Source organism: Eucyclogobius newberryi, unplaced genomic scaffold, assembly GCF_026437365.1.
Source record: "Eucyclogobius newberryi isolate DKJ021-1_F unplaced genomic scaffold, fEucNew1.0.hap1 SCAF_13, whole genome shotgun sequence".
NCBI classification, from domain to species: Eukaryota; Metazoa; Chordata; class Actinopteri; order Gobiiformes; family Gobiidae; genus Eucyclogobius; species Eucyclogobius newberryi.
The window spans coordinates 14357619-14379757 of record NW_027315757.1 but is presented as its reverse complement, the minus strand read 5'-3'; the positions used below and the strand labels follow the sequence as shown (position 1 = coordinate 14379757).

The window sequence follows — 22139 nt, the reverse complement described above, 5'->3', positions numbered from 1 at the left end:
TCGATACGTTCAAATTTTAAATATTTTATTGCACAGTTTCCGGTTGTTTGAGGCGAGCGACAGAATCAGAGTGAAGTCTGGTTCACGTTCTCTTCGGTTTTCTCTCCAGTTTGTTGCGATCTGAAACGCACAGAGGCCATTTTAGTCAAAAAAAAGACTTGAAAAAAATTGATAAAAATCTTCTTTTTCCCCCAAATTGAAACTCATAAAACACAAAACAAAGAACACAAAACAGAGTGCGAGTAAACAACATCAAGACATAAGAATAAAACCAAAATTACGTCACACCTGGTCATTTTTTCATTTTTTTCTCTTTTTAAAAAAAGTAAATTTTTTGGCCCAAAGGCATTTTTTCAAATTACCGTATTTTCCGGACAATAAGTTGCACTTTTTTTTTTTTTATATAGTTTTGGCCGGGGTACAACTTATACTTATATACTTAAACTTATATTTATACTTATACACTTATACTCCAATGCGACTTACATATGTTTTTTTCTTCTCTATTATACATTTTTTGGCTGATGCGACTTATACTCTGGAAAATACGGAAAGTTCAGTTACAATATGGGTCCAAATGTATCCATCTGCTGTGTCCATGGCAACAGTTCTGAGGCCCAGATACTTTATATTACGCTTTATTACATCTCAGTACAATATTCATGAGCGATAGGACAGTCCCAAAAAACTTGTTTACGCTGGTCGTCCTGACAACCACAGTTTCTCCAGCGGTTCCAATTTCCCTGTGAATAATGAAAACTTTGACGCAGTGTTTAAATGGAGAATAATTTTGAATAATTAAGCTCTATTTATCTGACTTTATTTGAAACTCTTTTCTCTGGTTGTTCCTTCTCATCTTTACATTGATCTGCAAAGTTTCTGTGTCTCTTTTTCTTTGAGGGAGCGTAGAGTCGTGTGTTCGATGTGTTTGGTGTTTACGATGTGTTCGGTGTGTTTGGTGCGACGTTTACCTCGTTTTTTGCCTCTTCAGAATCGCGCTCGTCATCAACGCCACAAAAACGAGGAGCAGAAAGCCAGCGACGGCCGCTAAACCCAGGAAGACGCTCGGCAACACGTTTAGTCCTGTAAAAGAGCGACGTCTGCGAGTGAATCCCACTGTTTAGAGAGCAGTCGTTACAGTGACGGACCACATGATGGCGCCAAAGGGCTTGGAATATTTTAATGAAGGAACATGAAGAAAACAAATGTTCTAAAATTGCCAATATATTTTTAACGATCTTTCTAACACTACTGTAGTTTTGTAATGACAGATGAATTAAAATGTGTGATACTTAAAGAGGCATTCTGGGACTTTTCTGCTTCTCAACTTTTCTGAAATATATAACTGTAATACATCACTGTTGAATATTCAAAGTGTGTTTTCAATTATCAATATTATGTAAATTAATAAATATCATTATTGAAGTATTAACGTATATAGTAATAGTAATGTACTGATGATAAATACTGCTACAACTACTTTTATAACTCCTTAAGTCAGTGTTTTTGATCCTTGTGTTTCCTCAAACTCCTCTTGGAAGCTCCTCTTCCTCCTGAAGCTCCTCCTCCTCCAGAAGCTCCTCCTAAAGCTCTTCCTCCTCACCTTTCCCTCCTCCTCCTGAAGCTCCTCCTCCTCATCTTTCCCTCCTCCTCCTCACCTTTCCCTCCTCCTCCTGAAGCTCCTCCTCCTCATCTTTCCCTCCTCCTCCTCACCTTTCCCTCCTCCTCCTGAAGCTCCTCCTCCTCATCTTTCCTCCTCCTCCTTACCTTTCCCTCCTCCTCCTCACCTTTCCCTCCTCCTCCTGAAGCTCCTCCTCCTCATCTTTCCCTCCTCACCTTTCCCTCCTCCTCCTGAAGCTCCTCCTCCTCATCTTTCCTCCTCCTCCTTACCTTTCCCTCCTCCTCCTCACCTTTCCCTCCTCCTCCTGAAGCTCCTCCTCCTCACCTTTTCCTCCTCCTCACCTTTCCCTCCTCCTGTAGCTCCTCCTCCTCACCTTTCGCTCCTCCTCCTGAAGCTCCTCCTCCTCATCTTTCCCTCTTCCTCCTCACCTTTCCCTCCTCCTCCTGTAGCTCCTCCTCCTCACCTTTCCCTCCTCCTCCTGTAGCTCCTCCTCCTCACCTTTCCCTCCTCCTCCTTGGCTCCTCAGCATGTGTCTGGTGACCTCCAGGGCCCCGTCGTTCTTCTCTGCTCGTATCCCCAGGATGTGGCACATGAGTGGGTAGATGTTGACCGTCTCGAAGGGTCCCACCTCCAGGTTCTGGGCGAAGGCCGGTCCCACAGCTCTGAAGAAGGCCTTCATGTCCATCCCTGCGTTATCAAAGCCGTGCTCTCCTTTGTGGAACTGCACCGGGAAGTACTGCAAAGAAGATGGTTACTTCATCTGCTGGTGTGGCTGGTAATTATGTGACAAATACATGTGCAGGTTTTATTTTTGAATATTAATCATACAAAAACATTACAGGAGACTGTTTTACCCATAATCCACCACCAGAGGGAGCCAAAGACCAGTGCATAGGCCACATTTCCTGCTGCCTCACGTCCCAGAGGCCCAAACTCCAATGTTACAACTCACAATCTCTGAGGTGGACTCTGAGGTGGACTCTGAGGTGGACTCTGAGGTGAACGTGTGGACTCTGAGGTGAACATGTGGACTCTGAGGTGTGTTTGTGGACTCTGAGGTGGACTCTGAGGTGAACATGTGGACTCTGAGGTGTGTTTGTGGACTCTGAGGTGGACTCTGAGGTGAACATGTGGACTCTGAGGTGTGTTTGTGGACTCTGAGGTGGACTCTGAGGTGGACTCTGAGGTGTGTTTGTGGACTCTGAGGTGGACTCCGAGGTGAACATGTGGACTCTGAGGTGTGTTTGTGGACTCTGAGGTGGACTCTGAGGTGGACTCTGAGGTGGACTCTGAGGTGGACTCTGAGGTGAGCGTGTGGACTCTGAGGTGAACTTGTGGACTCTGAGGTGATCGTGTGGACTCTGAGGTGGACTCTGAGGTGGACTCTGAGGTGGACTCTGAGGTGAACGTGTGGACTCTGAGGTGATCGTGTGGACTCTGAGGTGGACTCTGAGGTGAACGTGTGGACTCTGAGGTGAACGTGTGGACTCTGAGGTGGACTCTGAGGTGAACGTGTGGACTCTGAGGTGGACTCTGAGGTGGACTCTGAGGTGAACGTGTGGACTCTGAGGTGAACTTGTGGACTCTGAGGTGATCGTGTGGACTCTGAGGTGAACGTGTGGACTCTGAAGTGAACGTGTGGACTCTGAGGTGGACTCTGAGGTGGACTCTGAGGTGGACTCTGAGGTGAACGTGTGGACTCTGAGGTGAACGTGTGGACTCTGAGGTGAACGTGTGGACTCTGAAGTGAACGTGTGGACTCTGAGGTGGACTCTGAGGTGGACTCTGAGGTGAACATGTGGACTCTGAGGTGTGTTTGTGGACTCTGAGGTGGACTCTGAGGTGAACATGTGGACTCTGAGGTGTGTTTGTGGACTCTGAGGTGGACTCTGAGGTGGACTCTGAGGTGTGTTTGTGGACTCTGAGGTGGACTCCGAGGTGAACATGTGGACTCTGAGGTGTGTTTGTGGACTCTGAGGTGGACTCTGAGGTGGACTCTGAGGTGGACTCTGAGGTGGACTCTGAGGTGAGCGTGTGGACTCTGAGGTGAACTTGTGGACTCTGAGGTGATCGTGTGGACTCTGAGGTGGACTCTGAGGTGGACTCTGAGGTGGACTCTGAGGTGAACGTGTGGACTCTGAGGTGATCGTGTGGACTCTGAGGTGGACTCTGAGGTGAACGTGTGGACTCTGAGGTGAACGTGTGGACTCTGAGGTGGACTCTGAGGTGAACGTGTGGACTCTGAGGTGGACTCTGAGGTGGACTCTGAGGTGGACTCTGAGGTGAACGTGTGGACTCTGAGGTGAACTTGTGGACTCTGAGGTGATCGTGTGGACTCTGAGGTGAACGTGTGGACTCTGAAGTGAACGTGTGGACTCTGAGGTGGACTCTGAGGTGGACTCTGAGGTGGACTCTGAGGTGAACGTGTGGACTCTGAGGTGAACGTGTGGACTCTGAGGTGAACGTGTGGACTCTGAAGTGAACGTGTGGACTCTGAGGTGGACTCTGAGGTGGACTCTGAGGTGGACTCTGAGGTGAACGTGTGGACTCTGAGGTGAACTTGTGGACTCTGAGGTGAACGTGTGGACTCTGAGGTGAACGTGTGGACTCTGAGGTGAACGTGTGGACTCTGAGGTGGACTCTGAGGTGAACGTGTGGACTCTAAGGTGAACTCTGAGGTGGATTTACTCTGGGACTTTGCTGGTAATAATTGGACGATAAACACAGACATAAGTCGTATATTCCAGTAGATGCAGTCTTTGTCTTTATTCGTGTAATAATGATTTAATTGGGTTATAAAGTTATATATAGACATGAGCAGGAAGGAGAAGGGAGGTATGCAGAGTTTAATATCTGTTTTTACCTATAAAGACACCGTTTAGTACGACTCTGTACATATAGTTATTAATATTCTGTATTATTAAGAGTAGTTTATAGAAAATAAGAGCTTGGGCCATATGACTCGTTTAGTCTAATACACAGGACAATCAGGTGGCTCCAAAAGTTTCACTCATCTTTTAATATTTAAGGGGCTTTTTCTGATTTTATTCTCTTCAAAACATATTTTAAAAAAACAGAACTAAGCGCCCCCTACAGGTCTAAGGTTTTTTTTTTATTGGGAGTGTCTACAGAGCTGCGGCGCGCGGCCGAAACTGCCATGCTATTTTGTGCCGCGGCTCCTGAAACTGCTGCGCTATTTGACCGCACCGTTTTAGACCGCGCCGGGTTAAGGTTAAGGTTAGGATTAGGGTTAGGGTTAGGGTTAGGGTTAGGGTTAGGGTTAGGGTTAGGGTTAGGGTCAGGGTCAGGGTCAGGGTTAAGGTTAGGGCTAGGGCAGCCACGGCCTTTTTTATTTGACAAATAATAGTTGAAATCCTATTTAGAGAGTCAATAAAGTTCTTCTTCATAAACTTTGACTGGAATGAGTGTCACTTCCTGTCCCTGGTGTGATGTCACTTCCTGTCCCTGGTGTGATGTCACTTCCGGTCATTTTCTACATTTAAAAAAAAAAGTTTTCTCCACAAATACCTGCTAAAAAAAAAAAGTAAAAATAGAAAGACCTGTCATACGTCACTTAAAACCGTTTCCCGCTGTCCAAACGTATTCTTTACTTTCCTAACGCATTAACAACATCCTAAGTATTCACCGTGATGATTCATAAGCGCTTTTCATAAGGTTGATTTTTGTCAAGACTTCCTGGTTTGCGGAGGTTAAAACTCTTTATAATAAAACATAGGGGTCTCATTTTGACCCTCGGAGCTGTTTATATCTGAACCGGGGCCATTTTACTTGACTGAAACTCTGCACTGCACTTTCCCCTTTTATCTCCACCACGAGCTGATAATAACGGACGATAACGAGTCGATTATTATCAGCCGGATAACGGTGACCGGGCCTGACCGCAGCCTGACCCAGGGCTCAGATTAAGTATTTTCACTTGTATAGCAGTGCTGCTAAACAATCCGTTAACTTTTTTCAAAATAAAACAGAAAACTAAAGTTAAAACTTAACTTAAGTTAAAACTTAAAACAAATTAATTAACACAAAGACGGATGGTCTTATTTACAACTTTCTTCCATATCGTCATCAATCAGATGACTATTTGCAGGAGTCTCATTTACATTGTCTTTACACTCACAGCTTAAGCTTCTTATGGAAAAATAAAGGTTGCTGTGGCGTCCATCATGGTGTATTTATTGTGTTATTAAAATTGTATTGCGCTATTTGACGTTCCATTCCAGCTATAAAACGTTTCCATTTTTCGTTTTTCTGTTTGATGACGGTCCCTAAGTACTCTCGGCTCCGGCTGCACATTTGATGAAGGTCCCAAAGTACTCGGCTCGAGCTGCACATTCGGAGCAGTGTAATTCACTAAAAACGAGGTTGTAGTCACTTGGCAGTGTAAATGTGAGTATTTTAGATGTGAATGATCTGCAAAGACTTTTGCGTTTAGGAGCTATTGACCTCGGAAGTCCGAATCTGTGAATCTGACGCTAACTTTACCGCACTGTGGCTCCTCCCGCTTTCTGGCTCGCGATCTGAGACAGCAGCGGGACTCGTCATGTCAACACAGCGTCCTACATGTGTCATGCCGTTGTTGACGATCAATTGACGAGTGATCAGTACTTTTAGGCGATTTGTTTATACAATTGAACGCACATTTTTGTATCGCAAAAGGTGCGATACAAACACTTGCTTCGCATTTTGCGATGCGATACCGCTTATTCTGAACCCTGTGACCGTTCAAAAACCGCCCAAACGCTGCAAAGAAACCGTACACACTGCTCGTCTTCATGGAGATGTTACAGTCTTTATTCAGTCGCAGGTGTTTTCAACGTTCAAAAGTGCCTTGGGAGACATTCTTACTGTGAGTCGAGCGCCTTTTTTCACTCAAAATCCAGAAATGCCGACATTTCAATTTAAATTCTAACTTTTGGAGCTGGGAAACTTCATTTTAAAACCACAAAAAGGAGGAAAAAGGTGTTTAAATAACTCTTTCTAGCTCTCAACACATCTTTAAGACATTTTCAGGCAGATTTCTCTTTTTTTGGCGGATTTATTCACCACTTTATTGACTTTTGACAGATAATTTTAATAATAATACTAACTTTTATTTATATAGCGCTTTTCAGTGACCCAAAGACGCTGAACATAATAAAAAAGGGGGGGGTATTTACAGACAGGGGGGGACAACACGTACAATACACATTAATATACAGATAAAATGAACAAGACAGAAGAAGTAGAGAGAAAAAGATGGGGATGATTTTACAAAACACAACATTCACTCACACAAAAAGCCTCAGATTTAATAGAATTGAAAGCAAAACACAGAAAATTATCTTAAAAGTGTGGGACGGGAACGGAAAATGGCGGTGCGGGTAAAAAAAAAAGCAGCAGTGTTCCCCCTAGTGGTCAACATAGTGCGGTTCTGTTTATGGCCAACACATTTAAAAAATTCCTTCTCAAATGTGCCCTGTGTTTGTGGTGCTAAACAATATTGTGTTTTTTACCTTTGCACACTTCTTTTCTGTCTGACTGGATTAGCGGTTGATTAGTTCATGTCCGTTTATCGTCATTGAGCCGTTTGTATCGGGCGTTAAATCTTTATGGTCGTCTTGTGTCTGTGCGCCGTATGAAAGGGTGAAGGACGGGCCTTTAACCAGACAAGGAGAGTGTTACTTAAACTCTTATAATGCTTAAATCTAATATTCTCAGGATTTTTTAGACTCGGGAACATATATAATCCGATCATTTTGTCCTGTATTTCTCTTCTTAATGGAGATACAGTAGGTTTCCATGTCTTTATTTAGCTTCATTTGAGTTTTGTTTGAGTGGAATTGAGCGTGGTGTTCTGCAAGGTTCTGTTTTGGGCCCAACATTGTTTCAGTTGAACACAAATTATATTGACAAAGCTTCTAATGTTAGTTTGCAGGTGATGCTACAGTTTAATGCCCTGGACAAAGTCTTAAAAAGTTGGTGATGGCGGAATTCAACAAATGGTTTGATTTCAATAGATTATCATTGGATCTAGAATCTAGCTAAATGCAGATGCTGTTCCTAAGCAAAGCGGAAGAGCATGACATCAAGAGTCAAATGAATGAAAATGAAATGGTCAATAAAATTACATTTTATCAATATTCATTTTGTCTATAATTAACCAGAGACCAGAGTTTGTTTCTGCTTTAGAATCCGTGTTGAATTAAATTACACAGCATTTTTTCTGCCCGGATATGACAAACCAAACAAAACAATAGAGCTGCTTAAAGTTTGGAGAGCTTTTTCTTTGGCTTTTACCTTTCTAACCCCAACAATTTAATGCAGTTCATTTTTCAAGCAGGTTTACCAAGAATTTCTTCAAATACAATCCAGTACATACCCGAGCTCTAACCAGTCCCTGAAGCCACGCCCTCTGCTTCATTTAGACCTCAGCTCTATATCAGTCATTACGTTGCTCTGACTGTGTTTCTGATCCTACTCCACTCACAAGACTAAAACTCAAAAATACTAGTAAACTGCATTTGTGAGTTAAAAATCCTTAATTTTAATCCTTAAATAACTCGCTCTTGCCCTCACCTTTCTGCTGCTCCACATAAACTCTTATAATCCCAATAAAGCAATTTACCCAAGTAATAAAACACCATCGACTGATTAATCTAAGTTTATCGCTCTGATTTGAGCTCTACACATTTATTAATCTGGAAAGTCTCTTGTCGTAACTCGTCGGGAAAAGGCTTGACGCCATGACGAGTATTTGAGAAAAGAGAAATAAAACTCTTGTTCTCTGTTCAGAGAAAAGCACAGAAGTCTTTCATGTCCACAAATGCATAAAGCGCTTCTTTGGGCATTTTTTGGTCTGTAAATCACCTAAAATAAATCTGCGTCACCGCGTCTGTTTAAGTTCGACCCTTTGACTTCCACCCGAAACCGACAGCAGGTGGCGCCAGACGGATTCAGATGGAGTTTGTGAATTTAAAGGGCTGGCCAGGTTATGACTAAATTGCCCTAGAAACAAGGCTAAAGCTACATTCACTCCCAAAAGTCGAGCTCAGTCCACGCCTCATATAAACTAAATGTTGCTAACACATTTCCAAGACCCCACCGAATCAGTTAAGGCAAAAGGTCTTCATTTGGCCCTGTAATTTTGACCTAAAAACATTTAAATTGTCTAATAACATTGTAGAAAAAGGTTCAGTTGTAGTCATCTTGACTCAGTTTAGAAAAAGCTAGACGTTTCGACTCTCATCCAAGAGTCATTGTCAATAACCGCTTATTGTCCTGATGACTACAACTGAACCTTTTTCTACAATGGAAAACTCCTGGACGAATGAGGGACTACACCGACATTGTCTAATCACCTGTGGTTCCACTCACCCCGTTGATGACGTACCCGGGATCCGCCCAGAGGATGATGGGTAATATGCGCTGGCTCTTGGTGAAGTGCATCCGTTCCGGGAGCTCTTCTTTCTTATAAACGTGCAGATGTGGATGCGCCCCTTTGAGGGCGTTGTAGACCGTCTCCAGCTTCCCCGCTTTGGGCAGGAGCATCCCACTAGGACCATAATCCAACAAATAAAACGACAGATCTTTAAAGGAAAACCCGGGGACTTTGGACAGCGTGATCTCTTCGACGAGCCCGTTGCGGTAGACGTCGCTCATCCCATGATCCGCCGTCACGATGATGTTCAACCGGTCGTCCAAACCGTAATCTTTGGCCGTTTGCCGCATGTATCCGACCGTGCGATCGACCTGCTTCACCATCTCTTGGATTTCGGGCGAGTTCGGGCCGTAGCGATGTCCCGTACCGTCCGGTTCTCCGAAATACAAGGAGACGAAATCCAAGTCTTGATCCCTGAACCAGCCCATGATCTTGTCCGTGTTCTCGCGCCAGGCCGTCTCGTTTTTGTAGTTGTACAGAAGCGGCTCCACCTCTTGGATTGAAGCTGTTTCTCCGTCGTAGCTGGACGCGGTGCCGGGGAAATGCAAAGAGCCGGCTTTGAGACCCTGGAACAACAAAAAAAAGTATTTAAAGCTATTCAGCCGCTGATCGGAGTGGCTCAAGTGGTGCAATAAGAAACAGGAAACAGGAAAATGATTTGACTTCCCCTGAAAGTGAATGAACTTTGAATACAAAGTGGAGCATTTATTTTGGAAGAAGGTGTTGGATGGTCAGATGTTGATGGTGGAAGGACAGCGACTCAGAATGCCAGAATACTCTAACGTACAAATGTTTTTGGTACTCTCGAAGTATTGTCTGGCAGTGTTTACGTTCTGCTCATGCCATTTTAAGTGTAGTCATCGTTCTCTGGTATCTCCCAGGGGAACATCAGGTTTTAAGGTGCTTTATCGCCCTCTGCATCTGACCCGACCTTCGATGCCGCTGAGGCGACCTGTCAGGAGCCATGAGACCCATCTCCCGATGGTTAGGACCTTGATCAGAGGATTTTACTAGTCATTTTTAGGTCGATTTGGGGGAAACCGAAGCCGCGGGCAAACTCCGCACAGAAAACCCGAGCGGCTCAAGAGTCAAGGCTAAGACGTTCGTTTTGTGAGGAATGAGTGTGACTACAAAGGTATCAATGACCTCCAGCTGCATGGGAAATTTTAAGATAAACATTTCAGTGCATTTCAAACTGGCCTCTCACTTCCTGGTCCCAGCACACAATTGTCCTGATCGTGATTTAGACGAGAGTGCTCAGAACGAGTCTGGAGATTATTTGTGGAGTTAAAATCAGCATAAGATCCTCAGATGGAGAAAAGGTCAGTTATGGAGTGTTTCTGCGGCTCGGAGGGAGAGGACTTTATCAAACTGTGAATGAAGCTAAAAACCAGCCGAGTTTGTGATGAGGAACAGAGTGAGAACAGGGTCAAAAGAGACATTTAGACATGTCTTCTAAGTCCTGCTGTACCTGTCTCTGCGCCGTGATCCAGATGGGCAGCGAGCCGTTGTCCCACCACTCATTCTTGAACTGGGTCTGATAGTACGGCAGCTTCTCGGTGGTGCTGACGTTGAACCACATGTTGTGAATCACCCCATGGTTCTCCACGTACAGACCTGAGCAACAGAGCAAGTGTTCACCGGGGCCATACCACATTTTGACATTTAAACACCGAAAGAAACCAGGGCTGGAAATGGATTAAAACAGAACAAACCAAGACGAGTGTGAAACGAGTGAATGCAGCCTGGGACATCTTTAGCTTTTGTTTTTGTCTTTAGCCGTTTCTACATCTTTCTACATTCTAAATCTCAAAGTGGAATGATCTTTTCACTCTGAGAACCACAGTCTCCAGCCACCGACAATCACTGTTTATAACTTAAATCTGGTTTACTTAGAATAGGGATTCGTTTGCTCGGACGGCCCGGTTTGTTTTGGTAATTAAACGTATCTTGGATTTTTATCTGTGGTTGTTTTACCTGAAAATATTGACATTGTTGTTGTGAACAGCTGCACATCTCCACAGATCTGACCTGTGACTGGGCCTGTTTACATCACCCGCTTGTATCCATGGAGGTAGATTAGTATTAAAGCCATACTATTGGATATACTATAGAGGCCGATGACAATGCAACCTTTAAGTCGTGGCACGAACATGAAACTTGCTCGTTCTAACAAACTTTCGCTCTTGTTTTATGTCTAATTTCGCTCTCGCCACAAAAACTGCGTTTTGACCTTCCCCGCCGCGTCGAGCCCGTTTTGGTTCCACCGCGACTTTGCTGAAATCCTGATTAACTCGACAGACCATTCTGGACAAGGTTTTACCCTGAACTCTGGAGATTAGAGGAATTTAATTTCAAGCAAGTTTAATTTCTGAGTCAAAAACAGAAGATTTTTTTCTTTTTCTAATCTTTTTATATTGAAAATGTTCAGACTCAAAAATTTTAATTGTCTTGGTTCTGGCGGTGGTTTCCATGGTTTTATCTGAGGGCAGAGCTGGGGAAGTAAGGCAGTGAAAACACATTACTAGTTATTTTTGTCCAAATGTAAGAATGTTTTTGACATTTCAACAGAATTAAATGATAAATCTGTTATTTAAAGCTGCTGATCTTTACCTTTTAGCACATTAAACCTCCTTTAGATTAATCCTGCAGAGGAATTTTGCATTCTCTTGTCATTTAAGCACACTAAATACCACACTAAATTACTAAAATACTGGATGAATAGTCTAAGCTTGATCATTTTAACCCATGATTTAAACGTTTGTGTTTCTTACATATTCGGTTACTTTCACTTGTCAAATGTTTGTGTTGTAGTATTCTGTTCCTGCGGTTCGAAGTTCAAATGGATTATTCATGATAATTTTTTCAGCTATGTTCAAATGAACATCTGATGTTGGCTTGAAACTATTACTTTTTTGTAAATTTAGAATATACACCTGAAAAGGTTTTGAATCGAGGGTATGTTCATAAAGTACAGCTTTGTCTTCTGGGAGTTCATCAGAGCTTTGTGGACAGTCAAGTACACTTCACATCTTAGCATTCCTTCACTCTACACTCGATTGTGCTCCATTATACAGTATTTACCTGGACTATAGATCACACAATCGCACGCACAACATTCACATTCAACACTGAGCAAAGACACGACAACCGTGCGATTGTCGTTCCTGCAGCTAAAGCCAGAGTTTGCTGCTGTTGTTCTTCCCTGGCTGACACAGTTTTAACACGATATCTTGAGATGTTCACCAACTGGACACAAGTGCAGCTTGTGTCGGAGCGTGTGGAACGAGCTCTTCACGTGAAGCACAAAGAACCAGCCACTGAAGTCGAGATACGGACTTTTTACACCGAAAGCAGCAGAAGAACGTCCTGTCTCAACACCAAACTCGACACATGTGCTGCTTCTCTCCACAAACCTGGAGAATCCTCCCGTTGAGCTGCTCTGAGACCTTTCCCTGAGCTACAATGGGGACCGGGAGCGTTTCGAGCGTCTCACCTGTGAGCAGAGTGAAGTGGGTGGGGCTGGTAATGGTCAGGTACGGCGGCGTCACGTACTGGGCCTTCACTCCGTCCCTGGCCATCTGGTCCAGGTTCGGGGTGTCCACGTTGCGGTCGTAATCCCACCGAAATCCGTCGAACGAAACCAGCAACAGCTTCTGCCTCGGCTTGGTCACCAACGGCAACGCCAACGCCGCGACGGAGCCCCAGACCAGACACAAAAGAACGGGAACGTGCATTTTCAGAACCAGATTCTGCTCCGGTTTGTTGTTGAGATCTTTCCTCTTTGACTGCTTGATCCTTCTGACGACTCGGAGCAAAGTTTTGCTTGTTTATCTTATCTGATTGGCTTTGGTATTACAAGCTTTTATGACACTGTGAGGTAGAAATCCTGTCAGCGTTCAGCTCTTAACAGTAAATACTTCACACTTCAATAAGGAAAGACAAAGACACAACGATAAACTTTGGTAGAGACAGAAGTGATACAATAGTTCGTTTGGGAGACTTCACTATGATTTACTGTTGATTATCTAGACGCTTTTCACATCAGGTGCTTACTTAAAGCTGCACTACGTAACATTTCTACTCCACCTGTTTCGGAGATGTTGTTAGTCTTTTTGGAGTTGTCTCGTTTGGTCATCGAACACTCGTCAGAGGAGGTTTCAGGACTCAAAAGAAGTCCCGACACTCTTGTTTCTCACGATCTTTTGTGTCCACAGAAAGTTTCATCCCTCTCAAATATTGTCTAAAAAATATCTGTTTTTCTGAGCAATTAATATGATAATCAATAATCCGTCCTGCCAGAGACGCTGAGGAGACGCGGGGATTTTGCACAAGTGTGCCTCGGGCTGGCCGCGTCATTGGGAGGGTCTGGTCGTCACTCGAATGAAAACGTGATCGGACAGAAAAGAACAGGAATGAAATATAACCAAAACCCAGCAAAGAAACACATTTTATCAAGTGCTCGTACGTTTGCCGAATGTCGAGGAGAAGAAGAATGTCAGTGCGTAACCTCAAACATGCAGATAAACTGAACTCAGAACAATGTACAGTGTTTCAAAAGTGATATTTGGTGATGCACTGCGGAGTAAGACGGATACAAATATCTGCTGTGGCGTCTTGGCGCTCGCGGCGACTAAGACGAGCTGGAGCGACCGAGGAGGTTGAAAAGGCCGAGGAGGCGGGCGGTTCTGCTGCTGCGGTGACTGCTCGACGACCGGACAGAGAGTTTATCCGTGCGACCGTCTTTGCGTGGTGATTGGTCAACAGCGGCGGAGGGTACCTTCACATTCCTGCGTTCGTCTTTACCTCCTGCTCATCCCGTTACGTCGCCGCCGTCTCTTGTTTGTCTGGCCCCGCTCCTCCGCGAAAAAGAAAACGGGGGCAATGACACGTGGATGGCTTTCACCTTGAGCGGGGGATGCCTCGTGATTGATCTGACACCCGCCAAACGAACGGGAGAATGAGAGCGTATATCTGCCTCTCCCGGGGACGCCGACGCCCGCTAATAGATGTGTTCATTTTAATAACTCCGCCGTAATGTATGTCGGCCTCAGGATAGTATCTTTGCCTCAGAATTGATTTTTTTTCTCTTTCTGTTGCGACGGGCGACAAATGACGAGGTAAAAATGGCCTCGGCGTCGAAATCTAATCTTATCATCAGACGGTTCATATTTGCGAGAGCGTGTCCTTGGCGCGGGTTCAAGGGAATTGACTAATCTGGACAGCGATAAGAGATAGCGCTCGCAAGCTACAGTTCGACTCATTTGAATTCATTAGCTCGTGTGTCGCGTCGGCTCCGCGGGGCGGCGCGCGGCAGCTCCGACGTCGCAGCGAAAAGAGAAGTGATGTACGGCCGCGTGATTGCGATCGCGGGTCATCGAGTATAATCATCCTCCCGACGTGTTGAGGGCAGTCCGGCTCGCGGGCTTCTGACTGGGAGAAAGGATAACCACTCTGCCACATAGTAGAGTAGCTTAGGGGCCCTGAGAGTGCCAGAGAGCCCCGAGAACACCAGAGGGCCCCCTAAAACCCCACTGCAAATGACGACGCGACTTTACGCAGGTTTGTTTGAGAAAGAAATACGTGTCAATTTGTTGTTTATTTACTTTTGTCAAGATGTTTAAATCTCTTCATCGAGTGTGACCCGGGCTGAAGGGAAAAGCAGAACACAAGATAAAAACACTCAAATAAAAACATTGTGAAAGATGAAACAAGACTACATTGTACATAAGATTCTGGATTCTCTTTTGGTTTATTTAATGGAGTGGAACCAGCTCTCAACTCACTCTCGAGGAAATAAAGAATAGGAGAATAATATATCACAGTCGCAGGGGACGGAAGGACGGCACAGACTTCTGCTCGATCAATGAGCAAAGCACTAAATGCACTTTGAGTTGAGAAAACAGAGGATCAATGAGCGTGTCTAGAGCCAGAGCTGAGATCCCTCTGAATAAAAAGAGGGGCCGTTGGACTGGAAGGGTCTCCAGATCGACAGAGAAAAGGATTTCTGCGACTAAACGGACCGGAGCGAGTCCAGACGCTCATTATCGAGTTGGGTTTTTATTTAGGGAAAGTGTTGGCCATCATTTCGTAACGATCTCATCTCATATTAAGATTGTGAATTGGTGATTGTATTTATAATTTATCTGTTGATTAAGCAAGAGAGTGAAGTTTGAAGAGAAACGATCACAAATTCCTTGTAAAATTGATTTTTTCTGGTGCTTATTAAATGGATTAAATGAATATTAGTCTCAACACGAGTCAAAATACAACGTGTTTCCACTGTTTCAATCACGATCATGCCGTTTTAACGATCATTTGTACGTTTCTGTTGCCACTGCGACACAAACACTGCAAACGCTCTGCTCTTGGTTCAATCAGGTCAAGCAGCTTTGGCGCCCTCTGCTGGCGGCGTCTGTAACGTCCTGGAAACTGAAACGATTGAGCTCGTGTCGTGTTGTGCTTCACTCACACAGGTTTGTCGTCCCTCCACTGCATGATGTCATCAGGTGGGTTTTGTAAAGTTAATTCTCCAGACCGTTTTGTATCATTGGTGACTGAGATGCTAAAGTGTTGGCAAACCCAGAATAAAGCCCCTCCCATGACCGCGCCCCTTCTTCACGTGCTTCCAGACCTTCAGCTGAGTCGCACGCCGCTCACTGGACCTGGGCGTGTCCAACTGTCCAAAGAATTTAAGGCTCGATTCACCGGAGGCAGAGGGAGATAGGAGCGCAACAACAACAGAAATATTATAATGATGTATCATATAAAGTCTCTATAATACTGTCATAATATACTGAATAACAAGCTTCTTTGCCAAAATCATTGTTGTTGTGGACTTCATAGACCATGATCCTTTGCACACATACAACAGGGAGAGTAAGTATTTGAAAGATTTTGCAAGTTCTTTCACTTAGAGATTATGAAATGTTCATCGTAGGTGCGTTTCCACTGTGAGAGGCACAATCTACAAACCTGGTCCAGAACTACAGGAAACGTCTGACCTCTGTAACTGTAAACAACGGCCTCTGTAACAAATATTAACTGATTTTCTCAGGTGTTCAAATACTTACGTACAAATTAATTATTTAAAAATCATGCAATGTGATTTCCGGATTCTTTAAAATTTTAGATTCTGTCTCTCTCACAGTGGAAATGTACCTACAGTGAACATTTAAGAACTTTCTATAATTTCCAAGTGCGTGAACTTCACAGGGTGTTCAAATACTTTCCTCACTGTATTTTACTCTTATATTGGGTCTATGTCAGCAATTATTTGTACCAAAGACTTTTTATCGTCAATCTCTTCAAAATATTGTACTGGGAAACTAGAATATTGTCAAAAATATTCAGTTTTTCAAGAGAATAAAATAGTTTCGCTTCACACGGACGTCCCTGTGAACCACGACGCTTCACACGGACGTCCCTGTGAACCACGACGCTTCACGCGCGTCCCTGTAAACCACGTGAACCACGACGCTTCACACGCGCGTCCCTGTGAACCACGACATTTCACACGCACGTCCCTGTGAACCGCGCCGCTTCACACGCGCGTCCCTGTGAACCGCGCCGCTTCACACGCGCGTCCCTGTGAACCACGACATTTCACACGCACGTCCCTGTAAACCACATGAACCACGACGCTTCACACGTGCGTCCCTGTAAACCACGACATTTCACACGCACGTCCCTGTGAACCGCGCCGCTTCACACGCGCGTCCCTGTAAACCACGACATTTCACACGCACGTCCCTGTAAACCACATGAACCACGACGCTTCACACGCGCGTCCCTGTAAACCACATGAACCACGACGCTTCACACGCGCGTCCCTGTAAACCACGACATTTCACACGGACGTCCCTGTGAACCGCGCCGTTTCACACGCGCGTCCCTGTAAACCACGACATTTCACACGCGCGTCCCTGTGAACCACGACGCTTCACACGCGCGTCCCTGTGAACCACGACATTTCACACGCACGTCCCTGTGAACCGCGCCGCTTCACACGCTCGTCCCTGTGAACCGCGCCGCTTCACACGCGCGTCCCTGTGAACCGCGCCGCTTCACACGCGCGTCCCTGTGAACCACGACGCTTCACACGCGCGTCCCTGTGAACCACGACATTTCACACGCACGTCCCTGTGAACCGCGCCGCTTCACACGGACGTCCCTGTGAACCGCGCCGCTTCACACGCTCGTCCCTGTGAACCGCGCCGCTTCACACGCGCGTCCCTGTGAACCGCGCCGCTTCACACGCGCGTCCCTGTGAACCGCGCCGCTTCACACGCGCGTCCCTGTGAACCGCGCCGCTTCACACGCGCGTCCCTGTGAACCACGACGCTTCACACGCGCGTCCCTGTGAACCGCGCCGCTTCACACGCGCGTCCCTGTGAACCGCGCCGCTTCACACGGACGTCCCTGTGAACCGCGCCGCTTCACACGCGCGTCCCTGTGAACCACGACGCTTCACACGCGCGTCCCTGTGAACCACGACATTTCACACGCACGTCCCTGTGAACCGCGCCGCTTCACACGGACGTCCCTGTGAACCGCGCCGCTTCACACGCTCGTCCCTGTGAACCGCGCCGCTTCACACGCGCGTCCCTGTGAACCGCGCCGCTTCACACGCGCGTCCCTGTGAACCGCGCCGCTTCACACGCGCGTCCCTGTGAACCGCGCCGCTTCACACGCGCGTCCCTGTGAACCGCGCCGCTTCACACGCGCGTCCCTGTGAACCGCGCCGCTTCACACGCGCGTCCCTGTGAACCACGACGCTTCACACACGCCGCGCGGCCTTCTCGTTGTTTGCAAACGCGTCGTCAGGTGAAAAGTGTCTGTTGGAATTAATAAGCAGCTCAAACCCGGCGGAGCTTGTAATATAAAACACATGGATCTGATAGAAACGACGGGGTTATTTAGTCTCTGCGGTTACGGCGCCGTAACGCGGAACAGGCCGATGCCGGGCGCGGGAAATAATTAGGTGCCAAAACACAAGAGCAATGTTTGTGCGGATCCGAGCTGTCATTTCCGCCGCGTTTAATTTTAATACAAGACGTAATACAAGAGGAGCGAGCCGGAACGGACGGCCACCTTCTCGCTGCGTTAAGTCGACTTTCGGCGAATCAACGTCAACCGTGGGTTTTTATTTATAGACTCAGGAGCGACGCAAAAGGTCAACGGAAACGGGAGCGATCGCGGAACGGAGAAGATGGCAGCGTTTTGGAAGTCTTTATTCACAAACGAGAAGGTCCAGGGTTCGATTCCTCACGAACGAGAAGGTGCAGGGTTCGATTCCTCAAAAACGAGAAGGTCCAGGGTTCGAGTCCTCGCAAACGAGTCGATTCCTCGCAAACGAGAAGGTCTAGGGTTCGATTCCTCACAAACGAGAAGGTCCAGGGTCTGAGTCCTCACAAATGAGAAGGTCCAGGGTTCGAGTCCTCACAAACGAGAAGGTCCAGGGTTCGAGTCCTCACAAACGAGAGGGTTCAGTGTTCAATTTCTCACAAACGAGAAGGTCCAGGATTCGATTCCTCTCAAACGAGAGGGTCCAGGGTTCGATTCCTCACAAACGAGAATGTCCAGGGTTTGAGTCCTCACAAACGAGTCGATTCCTCGCAAACGAGAAGGTCCAAGGTTTGATTCCTCACAAACGAGAAGGTCCAGGGTTCGAGTCCTCACAAACGAGTTGATTCCTCGCAAACGAGAAGGGTAGGGTTCGATTCGTGGCCAGCCAAGACCACACGCTTTTCCAACACGTTCCAAAACTGGTTTCATGTCTCCGAGTTCAGATGGACATGATTGACAACTTGAAAACTGGCTGTTTATGAGTAAAAATTAAATGAATAACATCAAATATTTCTGTTAAGACGAGACATCAAGAGACAACAACGGCAGAACGTGTTTCAAAGTCGTGGCCTTGACAAAGTTTTACAAATGAAGACGTCAGAAAGTCTTTTTCAATCTGATGGTTTGAGCCGTGGCGTTTATTCTCTCCTGAGCTCTGATTGGTTCTGCCCAGTGGGAGGAGTTAAAGCTAAAAGCGTCCGCGTTCTGAACACGCCGTCACAGCTCTAGACGTTGAGGCCTGTCGAGGTCATGGTTCCTCCTCCTCAGAACGTCAAGTATTGAGAGCTAACTAGTTATAAGGTAACTATTGTACCTTTATTTTGGCATCTGATGTTTTAGAACTAAAAAAAAGTACATTTAATTCTCTGCTATTCCCACGGAACTAATTGAGTTTTGGCACCATCTACTGGCTGCAGAGGGAATTACACATCACAACCACATCCATGATTTCAACACATTTCAAGTTGGCCTCTCACTTCTTGGGACTTTCGAACCAGGATTCATCAAACGAATGTAAATTAAGCTAAATGTACTCTGAATTAAACAAAAAAATATTCTTTCACTTTCCCCCTGTTTAAAACTATAACCTCACTGTCTTTAAACGCGTGATTTGGGTAAAAGACAGATGTATCCTCCTCATCTCACCCCCACAGATGGAACCATGGCACATCCCCACATAAAGTCCTCTGAACACGGGTGAAGTTGAAAGTGTTTGAACATCTCTTCTCACACGTTTTATCTTGGATGGTATTGTGTGTTCTCTTGCTGCTGTCGCCGTGTCGCAGATCAGACTCGAGCTCAAACACCCGACGACACAAAAACAGACGTGTCACTCCAGGACCTCCACTTTCTGTTTGGACAGCTCTGGAGGTGTGAACATGTTCAACCGTCACTTCGTCTTTGTTTGAAGCTCCCGGGAAAACCACAAAGTCAGAGAAACCAGCGCTCCGTGTTTGGGTTTCAAATGTTGTATATTTTGCGATTCATTTTACACACATTATGCAAAATGTCTTAATCTGAGCTTTTATTAAGGGTATCGATACTGGCCGATATCGAGGACCAAGCAGAGGAGTGGACGGGGAAATGCAGAGCTGCGGTGAACGAAAAAGTGCTTTGTGAATTTCATTCCATTTTTCAGCCCGTTTAATGTGATTGGCTCCTGCTCATGTTGAAGACTAAACTTGGTGGTTCTGGAGGTTCTAGAGGGTCTGGAGGTTCTGGTGGTTCTGGAGGTTCTGGTGGTTCTGGTTGTGTTGGTGGTGCTAAAGGTTCTGGTGATTCTGGAGGTTCTGGAAGTTCTGGTGGTTCTGGAAGTTCTGTTGGTTCTGGAGGGTCTGCAGGTTCTGGTGGTGCTGGAGGTTCTGGTGGTTCTGGGAGGTTCTGGAAGTTCTGGTGGTTCTGGAGGTTCTGGTGGTTCTGGAGGTTCTGGTGGTTCTGGTGGTTCTGGAGGTTCTGGTGGTTCTGGAGGTACTGGTGGTTCTGGAGGTTCTGGTGGTTCTGGAGGTTATGGTACTTCTGGTGGTTCTGGAGGTTCTGGAGGTACTGGTGATTCTGGAGGTTCTGGTTGTTCTGGTGGTTCTGAAGGTTCTGGTGGTTCTGGTTATGCTGGTGGTTCGGGTGGTGCTGGAGGTTGTGGTGGTTCTGGAGGTTCTGGAAGTTCTGTTGGTTTTGGAAGTTCTGGTGGTTCTGGAGGTTCTGGTGGTTCTGGAGGGTCTGGAGGTTCTTAAGGTTCTGGTGGTTCTAGAGGTTCTGGAAGTTCTGGAGGTTCTGGTGGTGCTGGAGGTTCTGGTGGTTCTAGAGGTTCTGGTGGTTCTGGAAGTTCTGGAGGTTCTGGTGGTTCTAGAGGTTCTGGAGGTTCTGGTAGTTCTGGAGGTTCTGGTAGTTCTGGAGGTTCTGGTAGTTCTTATAGCTATGGAGGTTCTGGTAGTTCTGGTGGTTCTGGTGGTTCTGGAGGTTCTGGAGGTTGGATACTATCAGCAGGTCAAATGGACTCAAATGCTACACAGAATGGAGTAAACTCAAAAGACAAATGTATAACTATAACTCAGATGGATAATGAAAACAGAAAAACCAAAACAGACCAAAGGGAACTAAAAGTGTCCCGGACAGGGTTCCTTTATTTCAGGAAAAGTGAACAAATGCAAAACAAGTTTCATAGACAAACTGGAGCAGAACCAGAGCAGAACCAGGGAAAACACAAACACAGCATCATGACACTTTCCTTGTTCCATATTCTCAAAACTTCCTAAAGATTGTAAAACTAATATTATTTACTCCAATTACAGCAAATTTACAGTAATTCAGACTGAGTAAGAAAAATGGAAAACACTCTTGTGGCATTTATCTTTGTCTAATTTGTGATAAATAAATTCATGTTAAAAAAAACAGTTTTAACACTTTGTTGCGTTTTACACTATAATATGACTCTTACTGGAGCATGTTTGGTATGTAACAGTTTTGTGGTCAATGGATCCTTCTAATAAGGGATTCATAATGACAAAAGTGTGACATAAAACACCTTAAAATTTGCCAAGATTTTGTAATTGTCACATTTAGAGCTTCATCAATATCCTTAAAACCGCTGTATCTGCGCGGAAAACGCTCAGGAGCATCATTTTACATTCCACCTCCAGAAAGTGACACACTGCGACTTTAAATTGCTGTTTCGTCCTTTAATTCCAGATATATTTTGTTTACAGTGCTTTCTCGCCCCCTGCGCCGAACCGTTACACTTTAATTGATTTCTTTAATTTGCCCCGAGAAGAGAAAGCGTCGTCGGGCGAGGCGGGCGGCCATTTTTCAAGGCCCTTTAATTAAATGCCAGGTCTTTAGGTGTGATATGAAATTAGTCTGGCTCCTCTGATCTCCTCCTCCTCCTCCTCCAACGATTCATTAACGTTTGCCTCCTCGCGCTTTTGTGTGGCGCTCGCCGTTCACCGGGCGGCGGCGGCTCGTAACATTTCTCCGCAGGTTTTACGCCGTTTCAAAAGCGCGGATTAAGGCGGCCGCCTGCTTCGCTTCAGATAATGGCGAGTCCGCGGAGCCTGCATCACGCCCGGGAAAGACGAGAAGAAAAGGAACGAGATCTCCCGTCGAGCCGTTTAGTCGGAGAGCGGCGTTATTTATTCCGACGGGGGAGGAGTTTGACTTTAAACGGCCCGTGTAATTGCGTTTCCAACAATGGTTTATTCCGGTAGATTTGAAGCACGTTTTTGTGTCGAGATCCTGTGA

At 45.8% G+C, this 22139-nt stretch overlaps 1 protein-coding gene across 2 annotated transcripts; it reads right to left on the bottom strand.

Moving 5' to 3' along the window:
• Window positions 1-959: 959 nt before the first annotated feature.
• Window positions 960-12904, bottom strand: LOC140358026 (ectonucleotide pyrophosphatase/phosphodiesterase family member 7-like). Of its 2 annotated transcripts, XM_072442664.1 has the most exons (6): window positions 12556-12904; window positions 10531-10676; window positions 8996-9625; window positions 2120-2357; window positions 1768-1782; window positions 966-1083 (listed from the first exon to the last, which is right to left on the bottom strand). In XM_072442664.1, exons 1-6 carry the CDS (start codon window positions 12794-12796, stop codon window positions 968-970), a joined length of 1386 nt encoding a protein of 461 aa, XP_072298765.1. In that variant the 5' UTR covers window positions 12797-12904; the 3' UTR covers window positions 966-967. The 2 variants fall into 2 exon arrangements, with proteins under 2 accessions (XP_072298766.1, XP_072298765.1); XM_072442665.1 differs by lacking the exon at window positions 1768-1782 and having other exon boundaries at window positions 960-1083.
• Window positions 12905-22139: the final 9235 nt, after the last annotated feature.

Coding starts and splice junctions, on each gene's coding strand:
- LOC140358026 (XM_072442664.1), bottom strand. CDS start 12,796: ATGCACGTTCCCGTTCTTTTGTGTCTGGTCTGGGGCTCCGTCGCGGCG. Junction 9,626..10,530: donor GGATCACGGCGCAGAGACAG/GTACAGCAGGAC, acceptor TTGTTGTTCCAG/GGTCTCAAAGCCGGCTCTTT. Junction 2,358..8,995: donor CCGGGTACGTCATCAACGGG/GTGAGTGGAACC, acceptor TCTTCTTTGCAG/TACTTCCCGGTGCAGTTCCA.